This window comes from Narcine bancroftii, chromosome 1 (assembly GCF_036971445.1).
Source record: "Narcine bancroftii isolate sNarBan1 chromosome 1, sNarBan1.hap1, whole genome shotgun sequence".
In the NCBI taxonomy this organism is placed as follows: domain Eukaryota; kingdom Metazoa; phylum Chordata; class Chondrichthyes; order Torpediniformes; family Narcinidae; genus Narcine; species Narcine bancroftii.
In genome coordinates, this window is record NC_091469.1 from 407840530 (window position 1) to 407857451 (window position 16922).

The 16922-nt window shown below is 42.0% G+C and overlaps 1 protein-coding gene across 6 annotated transcripts in view; it reads left to right on the forward strand.

Annotated features, from left to right (window-relative positions):
• The window catches only part of LOC138751513 (transcription factor Sp4-like), a 118588-nt gene that overhangs the window by 37071 nt on the left and 64595 nt on the right, over positions 1–16922 (forward strand). For 4 of the 6 annotated variants that reach the window (XM_069913865.1, XM_069913861.1, XM_069913864.1 and 1 more), the window contains exon 4: positions 10382–10619. The exons of the other annotated variants lie outside the window; for them this stretch is intronic. In XM_069913865.1, the coding sequence (XP_069769966.1) occupies positions 10382–10619 (238 nt within the window). The remainder of the gene's footprint in view (positions 1–10381; positions 10620–16922) is intronic. 6 annotated transcript variants of the gene reach the window in all.

The following is a 16922-nucleotide window of genomic DNA, read 5'->3' on the forward strand; positions in this document are numbered from 1 at the left end:
AAGATGTCAGTCTCAACAAAATTATGGGTTCTCTCCACATCCTTTTGTGTTAATTTCACTGAAAATGTGCAATATAGCAGTACATTAGTAGTTGCTTCTCTTGAAGAAAAAAAGAACTAAATAGCACTCAGAAAATTGGCAAAGGATTATGCCATTTCCCAGTTGTTGCTGATGCCATGTTAATCCATGGGTTAAGAGGAACTGTGCACTGATATTCCATGGGAACTTTGAAAGGTAGATAATCCTGTTTAATAAATAATTAATTATAGATTCTTCCTCTTAAAAAGGGTTGAAAAGTGTTAAAATAGAACTGACAAACCAGTGGACGTGATTATCTTCTTTAGTTTTGACTAAATTGCATAGAATTATATTGAAATTACAGTTTTGGGACACTTTTCCAGCCCATCTCATCCATATATTTTTTTCCTTCAATAAAAGCAGTAATTCTAATTGCATTCCTATCTCTTCCCAGGAATATAAACTTTTAACTGTGCAATAGATGTTTTGAGCAGCCCTTCTCTCCTAAGAGTGCTGGAGAATCAGGCCTGGACAATATGATTTCTGTAAATGAGTGCAGACTTTCAGAGAGGAACGACTCTCATCTCATTGGCATAATCCAGGTTCGCAAAGGTCCTCTTCCATTTGTACCTGGATGTGATGACCAAATGCCAATAATAAGGTTGGCATGGTTAGCATCGCGGATAGCACAATGCTATTACAGCGACCTGCGTTTGAATCCTGCTTTGTCTGTAAGGAGCTTGTGCCTTCTTTCTGTGTCTACCTGAGTTTCCTCCAGGTTCTCTGGTTTCCTCCCACAGTCAAAAAATAAAATCTACTAGGGTTTGTCAGTTAATTGGGTGTAACTGGGCAGCACAGATTCATGGGCCTAAAAGGCCTGTTACTGTGCTGTATGTATAAATTTTAAAAACTTAAAATTTAACTTGTTGCAAATCTCTCCCAAGCTCACTAAACTGTCAAAGATTCGCAATTGTTAGCATTTGATATTAGAAAAGAGTCCGGGGCAGGTAAGAAAACTTTTTTTTAAAAAGTCTCTTACCAGGGTCTGCGGGGAGGAGTCGGCGTCGGAGGCGGCCATTGGACGAGAGAGCGTACAGGAGAGTGTGACGGGAAGGTAAGGTCTTTTTAAAGACTCTTACTGGGGACAGAGCCTAGCAGTAGGGAGAGGAGAGGAGAGAAGAGAAAAGGAGAGAGGAGAAGGACAGAAAAGAAAAGAGTCCGGGGCAGGTAAGAAAACTTTTTAAAAATGTCTCTTACCAGGGTCTGCGGGGAGGAGTCTGCGTCGGAGGCGGCCATTGGTCGAGCGAGCGTACAGGAGAGTGTGTAGGGGTTAATTGGTAAAAGGCCAATAAATAAGAGGGACAGCGAGCGAGTGGCCCAGCGAGCGAGTGGCCCAGCGAGCGAGTGGCCCAGCGAGCGAGTGGCCCAGCGAGCGAGTGGCCCAGCGAGCGAGTGGCCCAGCGAGCGAGTGGCCCAGCGAGCGAGTGGCCCAGCGAGCGAGTGGCCCAGCGAGCGAGTGGCCCAGCGAGCGAGTGGCCCAGCGAGCGAGTGGCCCAGCGAGCGAGTGGCCCAGCGAGCGAGTGGCCCAGCGAGCGAGTGGCCCAGCGAGCGAGTGGCCCAGCGAGCGAGTGGCCCAGCGAGCGAGTGGCCCAGCGAGCGAGTGGGACTTCCAGGCTTTGGCTCATCAGGCTTTGGCAAAAGCAGGCGGAGAGAAAGCTAAGATAGTCTTTATTACTACTTCACTGGGGTAAGGGATGAGTGTTAAGGCTATGTGTTGACGGGAGTGCCAGATGTGGGAGGTCCTGGAGTCTTCCAGACTCCCGGGTCCATATCTGCACTAGGTGTGTCGAGCTTCAGATTCTCAGGGACCGTGTTAGGGAACTAGAGCTGCAGCTTGATGACCTCAGGCTGGTTAGGGAAACAGAGGAAGTCATAGACAGGAGTTACAGCCAGGTGGTCACGCCAGGGCCACGGGAGAATGAAAGGTGGGTAACTGTTAGGAGAGGGACAAAAAAACATAAGGTGCCAGAGAGGAGCCCTGTGAATGTAACCCTCAGCAATAAGTACGCCTCTTTGAGTACTGTTGAGGGGGACATCAAGGTTGGGGGGAGCGACAGTGGCTGTGCCTCTGGCACGAGGTCGGCCCCTGTAGCTCAGAAAGGGAGGGAAAGGAAGAGGAGGGCAATTGTGGTAGGAGACTCCATAGTTAAGAGGACAGATAGGGGATTCTGCGGACGCAGCAAGGAGAACCGGATGGTGGTTTGCCAGGGTCCGGGATGTTGCTGCTCGTGTCCCGGATATCCTAAAGTGGGAGGGACAGGAGCCAGAGGTCGTGGTACATGTAGGTACCAATGACATAGGGAGAAATAGAGAAGAGGTCCTAAGAAGTGAGTACAGGCAGTTAGGTAGGGAGTTAAAAAGAAGGACCGCAAAGGGGGTAATCTCTGGATTACTCCCTGTGCCACGTGACAGTGTGAATAGAAATAGAATGAGGTGGAGGATTAACATGTGGCTGAAGGGGTGGAGTAAGGGGCAGGGTTTTAAGTTTCTGGATAACTGGGACCTTTTTTGGGGAAGATGTGACCTGTACAGTAAGGACGGGTTACACTTAAATCCCAGGGGGACCAGAATCCTGGCAGAGGTATTTGCTAGGGCTACTCAGGATCCTTTAAACTAGAATGGTTGGGGGGAGGGAGCAAAATAGTACAGAGCAGTAAGGAGAAGGTTAGAATGCAAACAAAGAAAGTTTGTAGTAAGTATTTGAATATGGATGGGCAGGTGATAGAGAAGGGAAATGCTCTGGAAGAAGTTGAAGGGCAATTGGCAGGAAAAGTAAATAATGTTGTTATTAAAGATAAGGGAAAACAGGGATTAAAAATTGGGAAATCTCTGAAATTCATCTATTTTAATGCCAGGAGTATTGTTTAAAAAAAAGGTGGATGAGCTGAAGGTGTGGATTGATACTTGGAAGTATGATGTGGTAGCGATTAGTGAGACATGGTTGCAGGAGGGATGTGATTGGCAACTGAATATCCCTGGGTTTCGTTGTTTTAGGTGTGATAGAATCGGAGGGGCAAGAGGAGGTGGGGTTGCATTGCTTGTCAGGGAAAATATTACAGCGGTGCCTAGGAAGGATAGATTAGAGGGCACATCCACGGAGGCTATTTGGGTAGAACTGAGGAGTAGGAAAGGAGAGGTTACACTTGTAGGGGTGTATTATAGACCACCCGGAGCGGACCGAGACCTAGAGGAGCAAATCTGTAGGGAGATAGTAGATATTTGTGATAAGCACAGGGTTGTAATTATGGGAGATTTTAATTTTCCACATATAGATTGGGAAACACATTCTGTGAAAGGACTGGATGGGTTAGAGTTTGTGAAATGTGTGCAAGATAGTTTTTTACAACAATATGTAGAGGTGCCAACCAGAGAGGGAGCAGTGTTAGATCTACTGTTGGCAAATGGGATGGGTCAAGAGACGGAGGTTAGTGTTGGCGAGCACTTCGGGTCCAGTGATCATAATGCCATCAGCTTCAATGTCATTATGGAAAGAGAGAAGTCAGGGCCAAGGGTTGAGGTTTTGGGGAAAAGCGAAAGGACTTGCAGGGTGTGCATTGGGACAATTTGTTTTATGGGCAGGATGTAGTAGAGAGATGGAAGTCTTTTAAAGATCAGATTTTGAGAGTGCAAAAGCTTTATGTTCCTGTTAGGTTGAAAGGAGGGGCAAAAGGTTTGAGAGAGCTGTGGTTTTCAAGGAATATTGGAAACTTGGTTCGAAGAAAAAGGGAGGCGTACATTAGATATAAGAAGCATGGAGTTAAGGAGATGTTTGAAAGATATATTGAATGTAAGAGGAATCTTAAGAGAGGAATTAGGAAAGCTAAAAGAAGGTACGAGGAAACTATGGCAGGCAGAGTGAAAACTAATCCAAAAGAGTTCTACAAATATGTTAATGGTAAAAGGAAAGCTAGAGACAAAATTGGTCCCTTAGAAAATGAGAGCGGAAAACTGTGTGTGGAGCCTAGAGAAATGGGGGAGATATTGAACAGTTTCTTTTCTTCGGTATTCACTAAGGAGAAGGATATTGGGAGATGTGAGATAAAAAAAGCAAATTGGGTAAATATGGGGAATATAGAGATTACAAAATATGTAGTTTTAGGGCTTTTGAAGAATATAAAGGTGGATAAGTCTCCGGGACCAGACGGGATCTTCCCCAGGACATTGAGAGAAGTGAAGGAGGAAATAGCAGAGGCTCTGGCGATAATTTTTCAAATGTCATTAGATATGGGGATAGTGCCGGAGGATGGGCGTATTGCGCATGTGGTTCCGTTATTTAAAAAGGGTTCAAGGAGGAAGCCTGGCAACTATCGGCCTGTAAGTTTGACGTCTGTGGTAGGTAAATTAATGGAGAAAATTCTTAGAGATAGTACTTATAAACATCTGGATAGACAGGGTCTGATCAGGAGCACTCAACATGGATTTGTGGGAGGAAGGTCATGTTTGACCAATCTGATTGAATTTTTTGAAGAGGTGACTAGGAATGTGGATGAGAGTAGCGCAGTGGATGTGGTCTATATGGACTTCAGTAAGGCCTTCGATAAGGTACCACATGGAAGGTTAGTTAGGAAGGTGCAGTCTTTAGGTATAAATTTTGAGATAGTCAAATGGATTGAACATTGGCTGAAAGGGAGAGGCCAGAGAGTGGTAGTGGATAATTGTCTGTCAGGTTAGAGGCCGATGACCAGTGGTGTGTCTCAAGGATCTGTATTGGGCCCATTGTTGTTCGTTATATACATTAATGATCTAGATGATGGGGTGGTGAATTGGATTAGTAAATATGCAGACGATACTAAGAAAGGTGGAATAGTGGATAATGAAGAAGGTTTTCAAGGATTGCAGAGGGATTTGGGCTGCTTAGAAAAGTGGGCTGAAAAATGGCAGATGGAATTTAATGCTGATAAGTGTGAGGTGCTTCATTTTGGTAAGAAGAATCAGAATAGGACATACGTGGTAAATGGGAGAGCATTGAGGAATACAGAAGAGCAGAAAGATTTAGGAGTAATGGTACATCGTTCCCTGAAGGTAGAAACTCACGTGAATAGGGTGGTGAAGAAGGCTTTTAGTATGCTGGCCTTTATCAATCATTGCATGGAATATAGGAGTTGGGAGGTGATGTTGAGATTGTATAAGACGTTGGTGCGGCCTAATTTGGAGTTCTGTGTGCAGTTCTGGTCGCCTAATTATAGGAAAGATATAAACAGAGTGGAGAGAGTGCAGAGAAGGTTTACCAGAATGTTACCTGGGTTTAAGCATCTAGAGTATAGGGAGAGATTGGACAGATTAGGTCTTTATTCTTTGGAGCGTAGAAGGTTGAGAGGGGATTTGATAGAAGTATTTAAGATTATGAAAGGGATAGACAGAGTGGATGTGGATAGACTATTTCTGTTAAGAGGAGGAAAGATTAAAACAAGAGGACAAGAGTTAAGAATTAAGGGGCAGAGGTTTAGAGGTAACATGAGGGGGAACTTCTTTACTCAGAGAGTGGTAGCCGTGTGGAATGAGCTTCCGGGAGAAATAGTGGCGGCAGAGTCAATTGTATTATTTAAGAAAAGGTTGGACAGGTATATGGATGAGAAGAAGATGGAGGGTTATGGGCATTGTGCAGGGAGGTGGGACTAGAGAGGGGTGTTTGGTTCGGTGCGGACTAGAAGGGCCTAATGGCCTGTTTCCGTGCTGTGATTGTTATGTTAACTTGTTATGTTAAATGAATTAGGACTTCTTTAATCTTATTAATGAAAATGTTACATTTAAATTACAAAATTGATGATCATGCAACTCACAAATTATTATTTTAAAACTCATCAGATTCTTTATCCTTCATAGCGGGAAGGAAAATCATCCACATTTGATTTAATCTGCAAAGTTACTCCAGATTCGCAATGTTGTAGTGGCATCTGAGATCGCTTATTGAACCTCTGTTGTGGCAAATCATTGCAGAAATTGAATCATATTTGTGTCCACCTGGGAATCCAACTCTGATACTAAAGGCAGCCCAGTGCTCCTCACTAACATCTGAACACGTGTGCCAACACTAGGAGAGCTGCCACACAACTAAACAGTAGACAGAATCATAATTGTAGAATTCAGCTCAACTTCTGATTGTTGGATGAGTAATAAATGTTAACAAGGACACAAGTGTGTTTTCAGAAGTTGCAAGTTCAATTTCACCTCTGTGTGATGGAAAGATCTTACAATATCCTGGTATAACTACAAGCCAAGTTTATATTAGAGCAGGTAATCTCTTAAATTGGCACTTTAAGGCACAGTGGTCATTATGAATTTCAATGCAGACATTCTCAACTAGCATGGCAGTGTGATCAAATGAAGATTTTAATGAAGTTGATGCTTCTCCACTCCATACATTTGAATTGTAACTTGGATAAAGAATCCAATCAATTTCAGTTTTTCAGATTTATTGTCAGAGTACATACATGACATCACGTACCGCCCTTAGATTCTTTTTCCCCAGGCGAGGCAGAATTACCACTTACTGGTCGTGCCAAAAAACTACACAGCATATACATTGTAAACAAATAAAGAAATGTGAACAAATAACAAATGTAAACAAACTGACTGCAATACAGAGAGAATTTTTTTTTAATGAATAAAGTGCACAAGTAAGTGTCCTTAATTGAATCCCTGATTGACTGTCATTGAGGAGTCTGATGGTGGAGGGGTAGCAGCTGTTCCTGAACCTGGTGGTGTGAGTCTTATGGCACCTATATGTTTTTCCTGATGGCAGCAGCCAGAACAGAATGTGAGCTGGGTGGTGTGGATCTTTGATGATTGGTGTTGCTCTCCCACAGCAGCATTCCCTGTAGATGTACTCAATAGTGGGGAGAGTTTTTTCTTTGATGCCCTTGGCTGTGTCCACTGCCTTTTTCAAGGCTTTACGCTCAGGAATATTGGTGTCCTCATACCAGACCTTGATGTACCGGTCAGCACATTTTCTACTACGCATCTATAGAAGTTTTCCAGGGTTCCTGGTGTTATAACAAACCTTGCAAACTCCTGAGGAAGCAGAGGTGCTGACATGCTTTATTCATGAAGCCATTAGTGTATTAGTCCAAGAAATATCCTCTGAGATAGTGATTCCCAAGAACTTAAATTTGCTCACCTCTCGACTTCTGATTTCCCTCAATGATCACTGGATTGTATACCTCTGGCTTTCCCTTCTTGAAATCAACAATCAGCTCGGTGGCATTGAATGCAAGATTGTTTTTGGTGCACCATTCAGCCAAGTTTTCAGTCTCCCTCCTGTATTCTGACTCGTCACCTTTTTTAGTTCAATGCACTACAGTGGTATCGTCGGCAAATTTGTAGATAGTGTTATTCCCGAGCCACACAGTCGTAGGATGAAAAGTGAGCAGAGCAGGTGGTGCTCTGGTAAAGATGGAGTTTGTGGAGAAGATGTTCTTACCAATCCTCATTGATTGTGGTCTGGAGGCACCATTTCTGTGGCTTTGTTCTAATCTAAATATTTTGTATCCAGAAAGGCAAAGCATGAAGGTGGTGAACTTTGCACTTAGTTTAAATGTGGAACTGCATATGTTGTATGTCTCGATGTTTTTGTATGACTGTAGAAGTATAAGAATTTTGTGTAGGACTTGCAAGCTTATCAGAAAGTTTGTATTGCAATTCTCATTTTAAATTCAAATGTTATGCCCTGCAGATGAGAGCTTGAAAGATGGTATATCATTATCACCGTGGTTTAGAATTCGATTTTCATTGCCTTCAGAAGTTGGGATTGAGCTAATTTTCTCTTAATTGGAATAGTTTCTCCTTTCACTGGAGATTTTAGGACTAGGTTGGGGAGTGTGTGTATATGATCAGCAATGAAACAGAAAATTATATTCAGCCCAGGATGGCTGAAAAGACCTTTTAATTGAGTTGTATTCCTTTGCACTTTTCCCAAAGTCCTATTGCCTTTCATTTTCTGGTACATCTTTTCTGTATCATCTTTCATGCACTTAGAAGATGTGTTCAAAAATGTTTTCCACCTGGTGTTGGAAAAGTAAATATCCCAAACGTAAAAGAAAAGAAACTTCAGATGATGCAAATCTAAACTAAAAGCTGGAAAAGCGGTTTCTTCCTTCTATGAATAGAAAAATTGTTGGTTTTATTTTAAAGGGTCTGAAGAAGTGCCTTTGACCTGCTATGTAATTTTTTTGTTCTTTCCACAGATGCTGCTGAGCATCTAACAGTACTGTTTTTAAACCCCAATTTAATCCTGTAATTATGCTACTCTTTCACTTTGGTGGGTTGATTGATTGTTTGGGACAGATTTCATTAAGATTCTATTACTCTCACAAATAGAAAATTTGTTTTTCTTTGTTTGCCCTATAAAGGCATTTAAAGATTCTCCCAGCGTCACCATCAAGATGAGAAAGAGAAGCAAAAGAGAGTCCCTTCAGAAACATCAAGTGTGGTTTATATTCAATTTTTTTCTTAGTTGCAGTTATTTAGAGACATTAATTTCCATGATTGTTTTTGAATCACTTAATTGAACAGATACTGTAAGTTAACTTCAGTCAGGTTGCACAACAGGGCTGTGCTTTTAGCCTCCTGCTCTATTAACTTTATACCTACAACTGTGTGGCTCAGTATGGCAGCAATACTATCTACACATTCACTGATGATACCACAGTAGTGGGTTGTATAAAGAGAAGCAATGAGTCAGCATACAGAAGGGAGATTGAAAACTTGGCTGAATGGTGCACCAACAACAACCTCGCATTCAATGTCACCAAAACCAAGGGGCTGATTGTTGGCTTCAGAAAGAGAAAACCAGAGGTGTACGATCCAGTGATTATTGGGGGATCAGAGGTGGAAAAGGTGAGCAAATTGAGAGTCAATATCTCGGAGGATCTTTCCTGGACCCAATACGCACCAATGAAGAAAGCAGGTCGGCGGCATCTGTACTTCCTCAGGAATTTGTGGAGGTTTGACATGACATCAGAAATCCTGGCAAATTTCTACAGATGTGAGGTAGAAAGTGCTGACCGGCTGCATCATGGTCTGATATGGGGACACTAATACTGCTGAATGAAAAGCCCAGCAAAAGGTAGTGGACACAGCTTGAGGGTAAAACCCAAGAGGGAATGCTGCTGTTGGAGACAGCAGCATTCATCAAGAATCCACACACCCATAACCCGCTTTGTTCTCGCTGCTACCGTCCGGAAAGAGGTATAGGTGCCACAAGACTCACACTATCAGGTTTGGGAACAGCTGCTACCCCTCCACCATCCGACTCCAACAACAAACTCAATTAGGGATTTATTTAAGAGTTTATTGATTTTATTTTTTTCTGTATTGCACAGCCAGTATGTTTACATTTCTTTATTTGTGTATGTTGAGTCAGTTTTTTTTTTGCACTGCCATTAAGTCGTAATTCTGCCTCTCCCACAGGATTAAAAAAATTGCAGGGTTGTATGTGATAGCATGTATGTTCTCTGACAATGAATCTATCTGTAACAGCACTGTAGCCCTTGTAGTTCGAACCTGAATGTCCTTATTATCATGGGCCATAACGTAAATGTTTATCTGTCTATTTATTGAGTGAGTGAGCATATTAATGTCAAAACATTGTTTAATGATGCTTGAGTTTTTTTTTGAATGTGTAAATTGTCTCTCAACTTGTAGCAAAGAAGAGATGTCATTGGAATTTTGAATTGTTGCATTACTGGGTGATTTAGCCATGTGAAAATAGCAGTTTGCCCTATGTGCACTGTATGGGAAATGCCCATTAAAATTGCCACATAAAGTAGGCTCAGTGGTTCAACTTTTTAAAAAGAGAATTTTATTTGAACAATATCAGTTAACCTTTTAATTATAATTTACTCTGAAAGAATGGAATTTCCAAACTAACATTGTTTTGTTTAAACATGCCATTGCTTTTTCTTTCATGATTTTTACATCTCATTGGTAAAATAATTATACTGTTGGTTTCATTCTTGTTGTGATACCTGGCAACTTAAGTCCAATTCATTGGCTACCCTTCATAGTATGAAAGATTGGAATGGAGAATTTTAGGATCTGAAATCAGAAAACTTTAATATACACAATCTCACAGCTTCCATGGGAGATAAGGTTATATTACCGATATTACACTGACAGAACAAGCTGTAGTTCGAAATGACGTTCTTCATCCAATATTCTGAAGTTCTGAAATTTGTATAAATGTTTAAATTTTGAGGTTTTTTTTAATCCAATTAAACAAGTTTGCTTACATAAATTGGGCACTTCAGTAGAAATGAAAGGGAATTTTAATGCAATAGCAGTAAAATGTCATATTATTTCATAGGTCAACAGCAGACCCAGGAAGGTGGGGATACAAAATGGCATCTAAAAGTACAGCCTACAGCTGTAACTCCAGTCACAGTAGCTGTTAGTGGTCTTGCTGGTGCTTCATTGGGCACTCTTAGCCCTAACAACCTCAGTCAAGTACAGCTCCAGTCATCTAGTGATCAAGATGTTCAACCTGGCAAAAGATTACGAAGAGTTGCCTGCTCGTGCCCTAACTGCAGAGATGGTGAAGGAAGGTGAGTGGCTGTGTTTTCAGAAATGTAAGGGTTGAGTTCTGTTTGAAAAGAAGTTTATTCATTAAACATAAATTCCTAAAATATATGTCATTTAGTACTGGGATTCAATTGAGAAACCACAAAAGGAGTTTGACAAAGCTTGAAAGTGGACAAAATAATGTTGTTGAATTTAATCTGAAGTACCATAAAGGAAAAAAAAAAGGATAACATGGATGCCAAGGTTATAGATGCAGAGAGAGTTGAAGATTTTAAGTTGAAAAAGTGTTGCAATAATTTAAATCTTTGCACAAAGTTGTGAGGAGGTGTAGAATGTGAAAAACAGTTCAAAGAGTAAAAGGGAAAGGAAACATTGAAGGAAATAAAGTTATGTAAAGTGACACAAGTTGGAGCTGAGGCAAGTTTTGGCGAGGGAGCAGAAGTGAAACTGAGTTCTAGAGGAGCAGTGCTGGGAGACCAAAAAGAAGGGAAAATATATGGGGAAAAAAATTGGGAGGGAGATCAGAAAGGTATGGGAGAAATTTGTTGCTGGACTGGGAGACGATATATTGTGTGGTGATGTGCATCGGATAAACTGATGGAAGCTTTGGACAAAACTAAGTAAAAATCTGAACTATACAAAATGGTTATATGAATCCTGCTCAGTGTGGCCACATACAGAAAATATGGATTCAAAATGGTAGGTTCAAACCAGTTGAAGTTGAACCGAAGATTGTGTCCTGGAATAGTGCAGCTCAAGAACAGGCCCTTCAGCCCGCAATGTCTATGATACCCAAATTAAACAATTTTTGCTGCTTGCGCCTGTTATGCGTTCCTCTATTCCCTGCATATTCATATGTCAATCTAGTAGCCTCTTAAATGCTACACTGTAGTTTGCACATGGAATAAAATTACAGATTAAGTAGTTGGGCATAAACCCTATAACAATTTAAGAAATAATTAAAATTTGGAGAGACTTGTAGGGGTTTCATCGACTTGATTAATGACAGTGGAAAATTTTCTCTGGGATTTTATTTTTTTTAAAGAAAACAATGGTAGCTTACTCGCAGCAGTCTGAAATGCTTAGATACTGGTCATCAAGATTTAGTGCATTTAAATATAGGAACTGTTCCAAAGTTGGCAGACATTTGATTATATGGTTATAAATTAAATTTTAAATTTGACCATAACAAGCTCTTCAGGCCCATGAACCCATGCCATCCAATTATTCCCAATTAACCTACAATTCCCATATGTTTCGAATGGTGGGAGGAAGTCAAAGCACTCAGAGGAAGCCCATGCTGGCACTGGGAGAACATACTAACTTCTTACAGACAGAACCAGATTCAACCCAGTCGCTGGCAGTGTAACAGTATTGCGCTAACCATACCATAAAGCAACAAAAACATGATACTGTGAATAAGGAAATTGTCAAATGTAAGACTAATGCAGTAAACAATTGTAGTAAAGACCTTTATTAATTGAGAGAAAATTGTAATGTAAGAAATTAAGATTTCAACACTGGTTCCAGTGCTTTAAATGAAGTGAGCATTGATTGACATTGTGCAACTATGATAATCATAAAGCCTGTAATGCCTGGACTGTGGGGGAAAATAGTACTGATTTTTTTTTAAACATCACACTGTGCTGGTATTGTCCCTAAGAGCTAGCAGTTACGCACATTCACATAATGTGCATGTTCATTGTCTACAAGTCTATGACACACCTCCTTGATACTGCAGGAGTGGCAGCAACAAAATGAGATGTTCTTGTTTCTAGACAATTAATCCTTCCTCTCAAGGTCCAGCATTATTTTCTCAGCCTACATTGCTTTTTGTGTGTCAACATCAGGCAGCATTTTGTGGGTAAATAAGACCTTTACTCTATGGTTTTGGAGTGGTTCTATATACACTTGCATCCTGCAGCAGACTAACTGGTTGTTGTTAGGGGAATGGTAGTTGAGACTTGAAAGAGGCCTTTCCCTTAGATAGGGAATGACACTGAAAGGGGAAAAATAGAAGGAGAGGGGCCTCATCTTTTTTTCCATAAGAGAGTGAGCAGTTGGCAGCTAGAGCGTAGAGCATAGAGAGAAACATGGGGACTGAGGAAGAGGGGAAGTTTGCTCTGCTGTTGTAGCCAAGAAATTTTGATGTTTCAATAGTGATATTTCCCTGAGGGAGGGGAGAAGCTGGCCAGATCAAAGAACAATATGATGGGTATACCGCTTTCTGGATAGGAAATCCAGAAGACTGCATTTGTGTGATTACTTTTGTGGAAATAAATGACCTAGTCTTGCATCTTATTGATTCCCAACATGGTTTAAGAGTGAGTTTCTGGCTCAACTCGAGGCTGAACCAGCAATCCAACCAACCCTAAAAGCAGTTGATGAAGACCACAAGAATAATTCCACACTGATCCCTTTCAATGCTTGCTGGCCAGAGTCCCAGTGGAAGATGGTGATAAATCTCTGAGGCATGAATATCTGGCTAGGAAGAAGTACAGAAAGCTGATGTAATTGAAATCCTCATGGCAAAATGAATAGACCACAACTTTGTTTGATTGGAAGGACCAGAACAACACCTCAAATTCTGTCCGGACACCCTCCAACCAGTAAGCATTAATGTCGAATACTCCTTGCATCCCCCCGCCCCCCCCCCCACCCCTCCCATTGGATTTTTTCCTGTTATCTGCCATAAGGAAAGTCACTGCAGAGATTCTCCTCATCTGCTTCTTGGCAGTGGAAGAGTTCATCACAAAGTTATAACATCCATCATGAGGTCGGGCATACATGATGTATTGAGGCACAGCTTCTACAAAAACGTAGAGAGCAGCACCAATCACTTTCATCTACCTAAAGTCTTCCACTTTGTAAAGCAAGATAAATTATGGGAAATTATAAACAGAAAATACTGGAAACCCACTTACTAGATCAAGCAACATCTTTGGAAAGAGCAGTGGTCAATATTCCAGCTCCAATATCCTTTTAAAAAAAAAAAATAGAAAACAAACTTTCTCTGGCAAAAACAAAAGTGGGGAATATTTCAGTATCTTCGCGCCGACTCTCTTCACCCTCTTCTTCAGCATGATGCTCCAAAGGGCCATAGACACCTTGATGACGAGGATGGTGTCTACATCCGATACTCTACCAATGGCAGCCTGTTCAACCTGAGGCAACTACAGTCCCACACCAAGACACCGGAGCTACTCTTTGCTGACAATACTGCCCTTTTATTGCCTTTGCAGAGACCGTCTTTCTGCTTATAACATACTGCTTTGCGAGGGCTTCCAAGTTCTTTGGACTGCGTCAGCTTGAAGAAGGCAAGTTCTGCATCAGCCCACACCTCAGGAAGAGTACCACACTCCCCACATTACCATCGGTGAGACTAAGCTGAAGACAATCCATGTCGTCAGATGCCAAGATTGATAAAGAGGTTGACAACAGACTGGCAAAGGCAAACAGCGCATTCGGCCAGCTGTACAAAAGTATCTGGAACAGCAAGCATCTGAAGAAAGGCACAAAGTTCAGTGTGTACAGAGCTGTTGTACTGACCACCTCAGAGTCGTGGGTCAAACTACCGTCACCACCTCAACTCCTTGAGCGCTTTCACCAGTGCTGCCTCCGCACTCTCCTCAACATCACTGGAGTGATTGCATCACCAACATTGAAGTCCTCAAATAGGTGGAAGTTACCAGCATCAAGACACACTGGTGAAGACGCAGCTACGCTGGGCAGGGCACTTCTCTAGGAAGAAGGATAATTGACTGCCCAAGATTGTGCAGTATGGCGAACTCTCCACTGGCCACTGACAGAAGGGCTCCGAAAAAGAGATACAAGGAGACTCTGAAGAAATGACTTGGTACCTGTCACATTGATCATCGCCAAGTGGTCTGCTCTAGCCTCTGATCGTGAGGCCTGGCAACACACCCCATTCACCAGTCTGTCTCCTTCTTCGACAACACACACAGGGCTGGCCTTGAGGACAAAAGGAGGTGGAGGAAGAATCATGACACAGCAGCACCAAACCCAGAACAGAATTTCCCTTGCAGCCACTGTGGCCAGGCATGTCTGTCCCACATCAACCACTAGCAAACCTGCAGCAGATGTGGACAGCCCCCTTCCTAAATCTTCATTCGTGAAGCAAAGCTTTGAAGTGGAGCAATTAGTGGCACATTATTACTTCTTTACTAGTGATGTGTGAGGTAAGTAAAGCAGGCAAGACTGTACTAACTGAAAGAAGAAAAGTAAAAATAGTTCTGATGCAAAGAGTGAGATGCTTAGTTACATTTGTTATTGAGTTCAGAAGTGTGCAACATACTCTGATGGGAGATGAGATGTTGTTGCTCAAACTTGTTCAGGTAACAGTGCAGTAGATTGCAATTGGGTTGGGGTAGAAATGGTGAGTTAAAGTGCTAGACAACTTGAAGCTCATGGCCACTCCTGTGAACTGAAGATGCTGTGGAAAGCAATCTTCATTGAGCACCATTGTTCTGTTTGCTGCAATAGCGGGGGATCTGTCAGTGTCAATTCTTTGCCCCAATCCCATACTAACATACCTGTCCAGGGTCTCCAGCACTGCCAGACTGAGACCACCCATAAATTGGAAGAACAACACCTCAAATTCTGTCCGGACACTCTCCAACCAGTAAGCATTAATGTCGAATACTCCTTGCATCCCCGCCCACCACCCCTCCCTCTGGTTCCTCCCGTACACTTATCTTTCTGTCTCTTTTTTTCCCCCTCCCTCACTGTGTCCATATGTGCTCCCCCCCCCCCCCCCTGCCAGTGAGTGATTCGTAAGGATAGAAGAGTGCACCTAGAACATAGAATGTTATGGACCAGCTAGTTGCTTTCCCTGCAGATTCGTGTTGGGGGGGAATGTTGTTCACTTGTGGAGAACACATTTTGAATACAAAGGCTGGTGAGATGGAAGATGTTCTTGTTCAAGTGGAGAGTGTGTGAGAGTAAGGTGCAGAACACAAATGGGTTCTGCTAACCATAGTATAGGAATAGCCTTGGTCAGGAAACCATCCCATGACTGAAGCATCTGTAAGAAACTTCTCACCATTTGAACTAATGTGATGGAGACTAAGATTGCAAAGTTCCTTGTGGGTAGGAAGAGCTATGTTCAGAATAGGGTTGGGAGTCTGTTATCTTGTAATCAGGGAATTGGAAACCATTTAGGGGGCAGAGAATATTTAAATGGGCTGGGAAAATTATTGGGTTTAAGGTAAGAAGAAATGGGTTCACAAGGATAGGTGCAAGCTGAAATGATGGCTCTTGTCCAGGTGGTCCTTCTTGTGCTTCTTGGGCAGGTCAAAAAGAATTTCTGAGGCATTACAAGAATGGAGGCTTTAGAGAAAAGATCACCTGAGGAACTGTTGTTTCAGTAGCACTTTGTTGATGGTTCTTACTGAGCAAAATGCTAGAGAAGGGTACTGCCGTCGAGGGCAAGGAGATCTGGCCAAATAAATGAACAAAGACACAAAAGGTGGCAGAAGTTCAATGTCAAGTAAAAATCTGAATTCATGGGTAGTTTTGTGGGGGAGGAGATTATGGAGAATCTTCTCCAAGTTTGACTCATTCGTTTATTACCACTCTAAGTCATATTCATGACAATATGAAATCCATGATCCTAGCCAGCTGGTCCACCACATAATCAATCATTGGGCAGACATGGGCTGAATAAGTCTGATGTCACCCAACCCTCTGCTCAACCTTTTACATTCCAATTGTGCACCAGGTATTGTTTGGAATGGAGATCGTGTTATGGAAGAAATTAATACAATTATAATAAAATATATCTTAATAAGGTAAGATTGTGAGGTTTAGTTATTGGGTTACAGTTCGCAAACAAAATTCTCATTTGCTGTGCAAGGGTAGAGTTCATGTCTGCAGTTGGCTTAGCAGAGACAATGGGAAGTGCTTGTGAGAGTTTCACAAGTTGGTGTTAATGGACCAGCATGTCTCAAGAACTGAAATCTTTTGTTTATAGACTGGTGCCAGTTTTACATTTTTGTTTGAAGTTTGTTGACTGGTCGGGCAGGTTGGCATTAGAATGTTGATGGAATTTAATGTGGAGGAACGTGAGGTATTGCATATTAGGAGGTCTAATGTGGGTAGGACCTGTACAGTGAATGGTATGACCTGGAGAATGTTGTAGAGCAGAGAGAGCAAAAATTTGGGAGGGCATTTACATTTATATATGACTTTAATGAGGCCGACTTGTAATATTGTATTCAGTTTTAAACCATTCTATGGGAAGAATGTCAAAATGGAGTGGGTCCAGAGAAGATTTACGAGATGTTGCCAGGATTTATGAGGCCTAA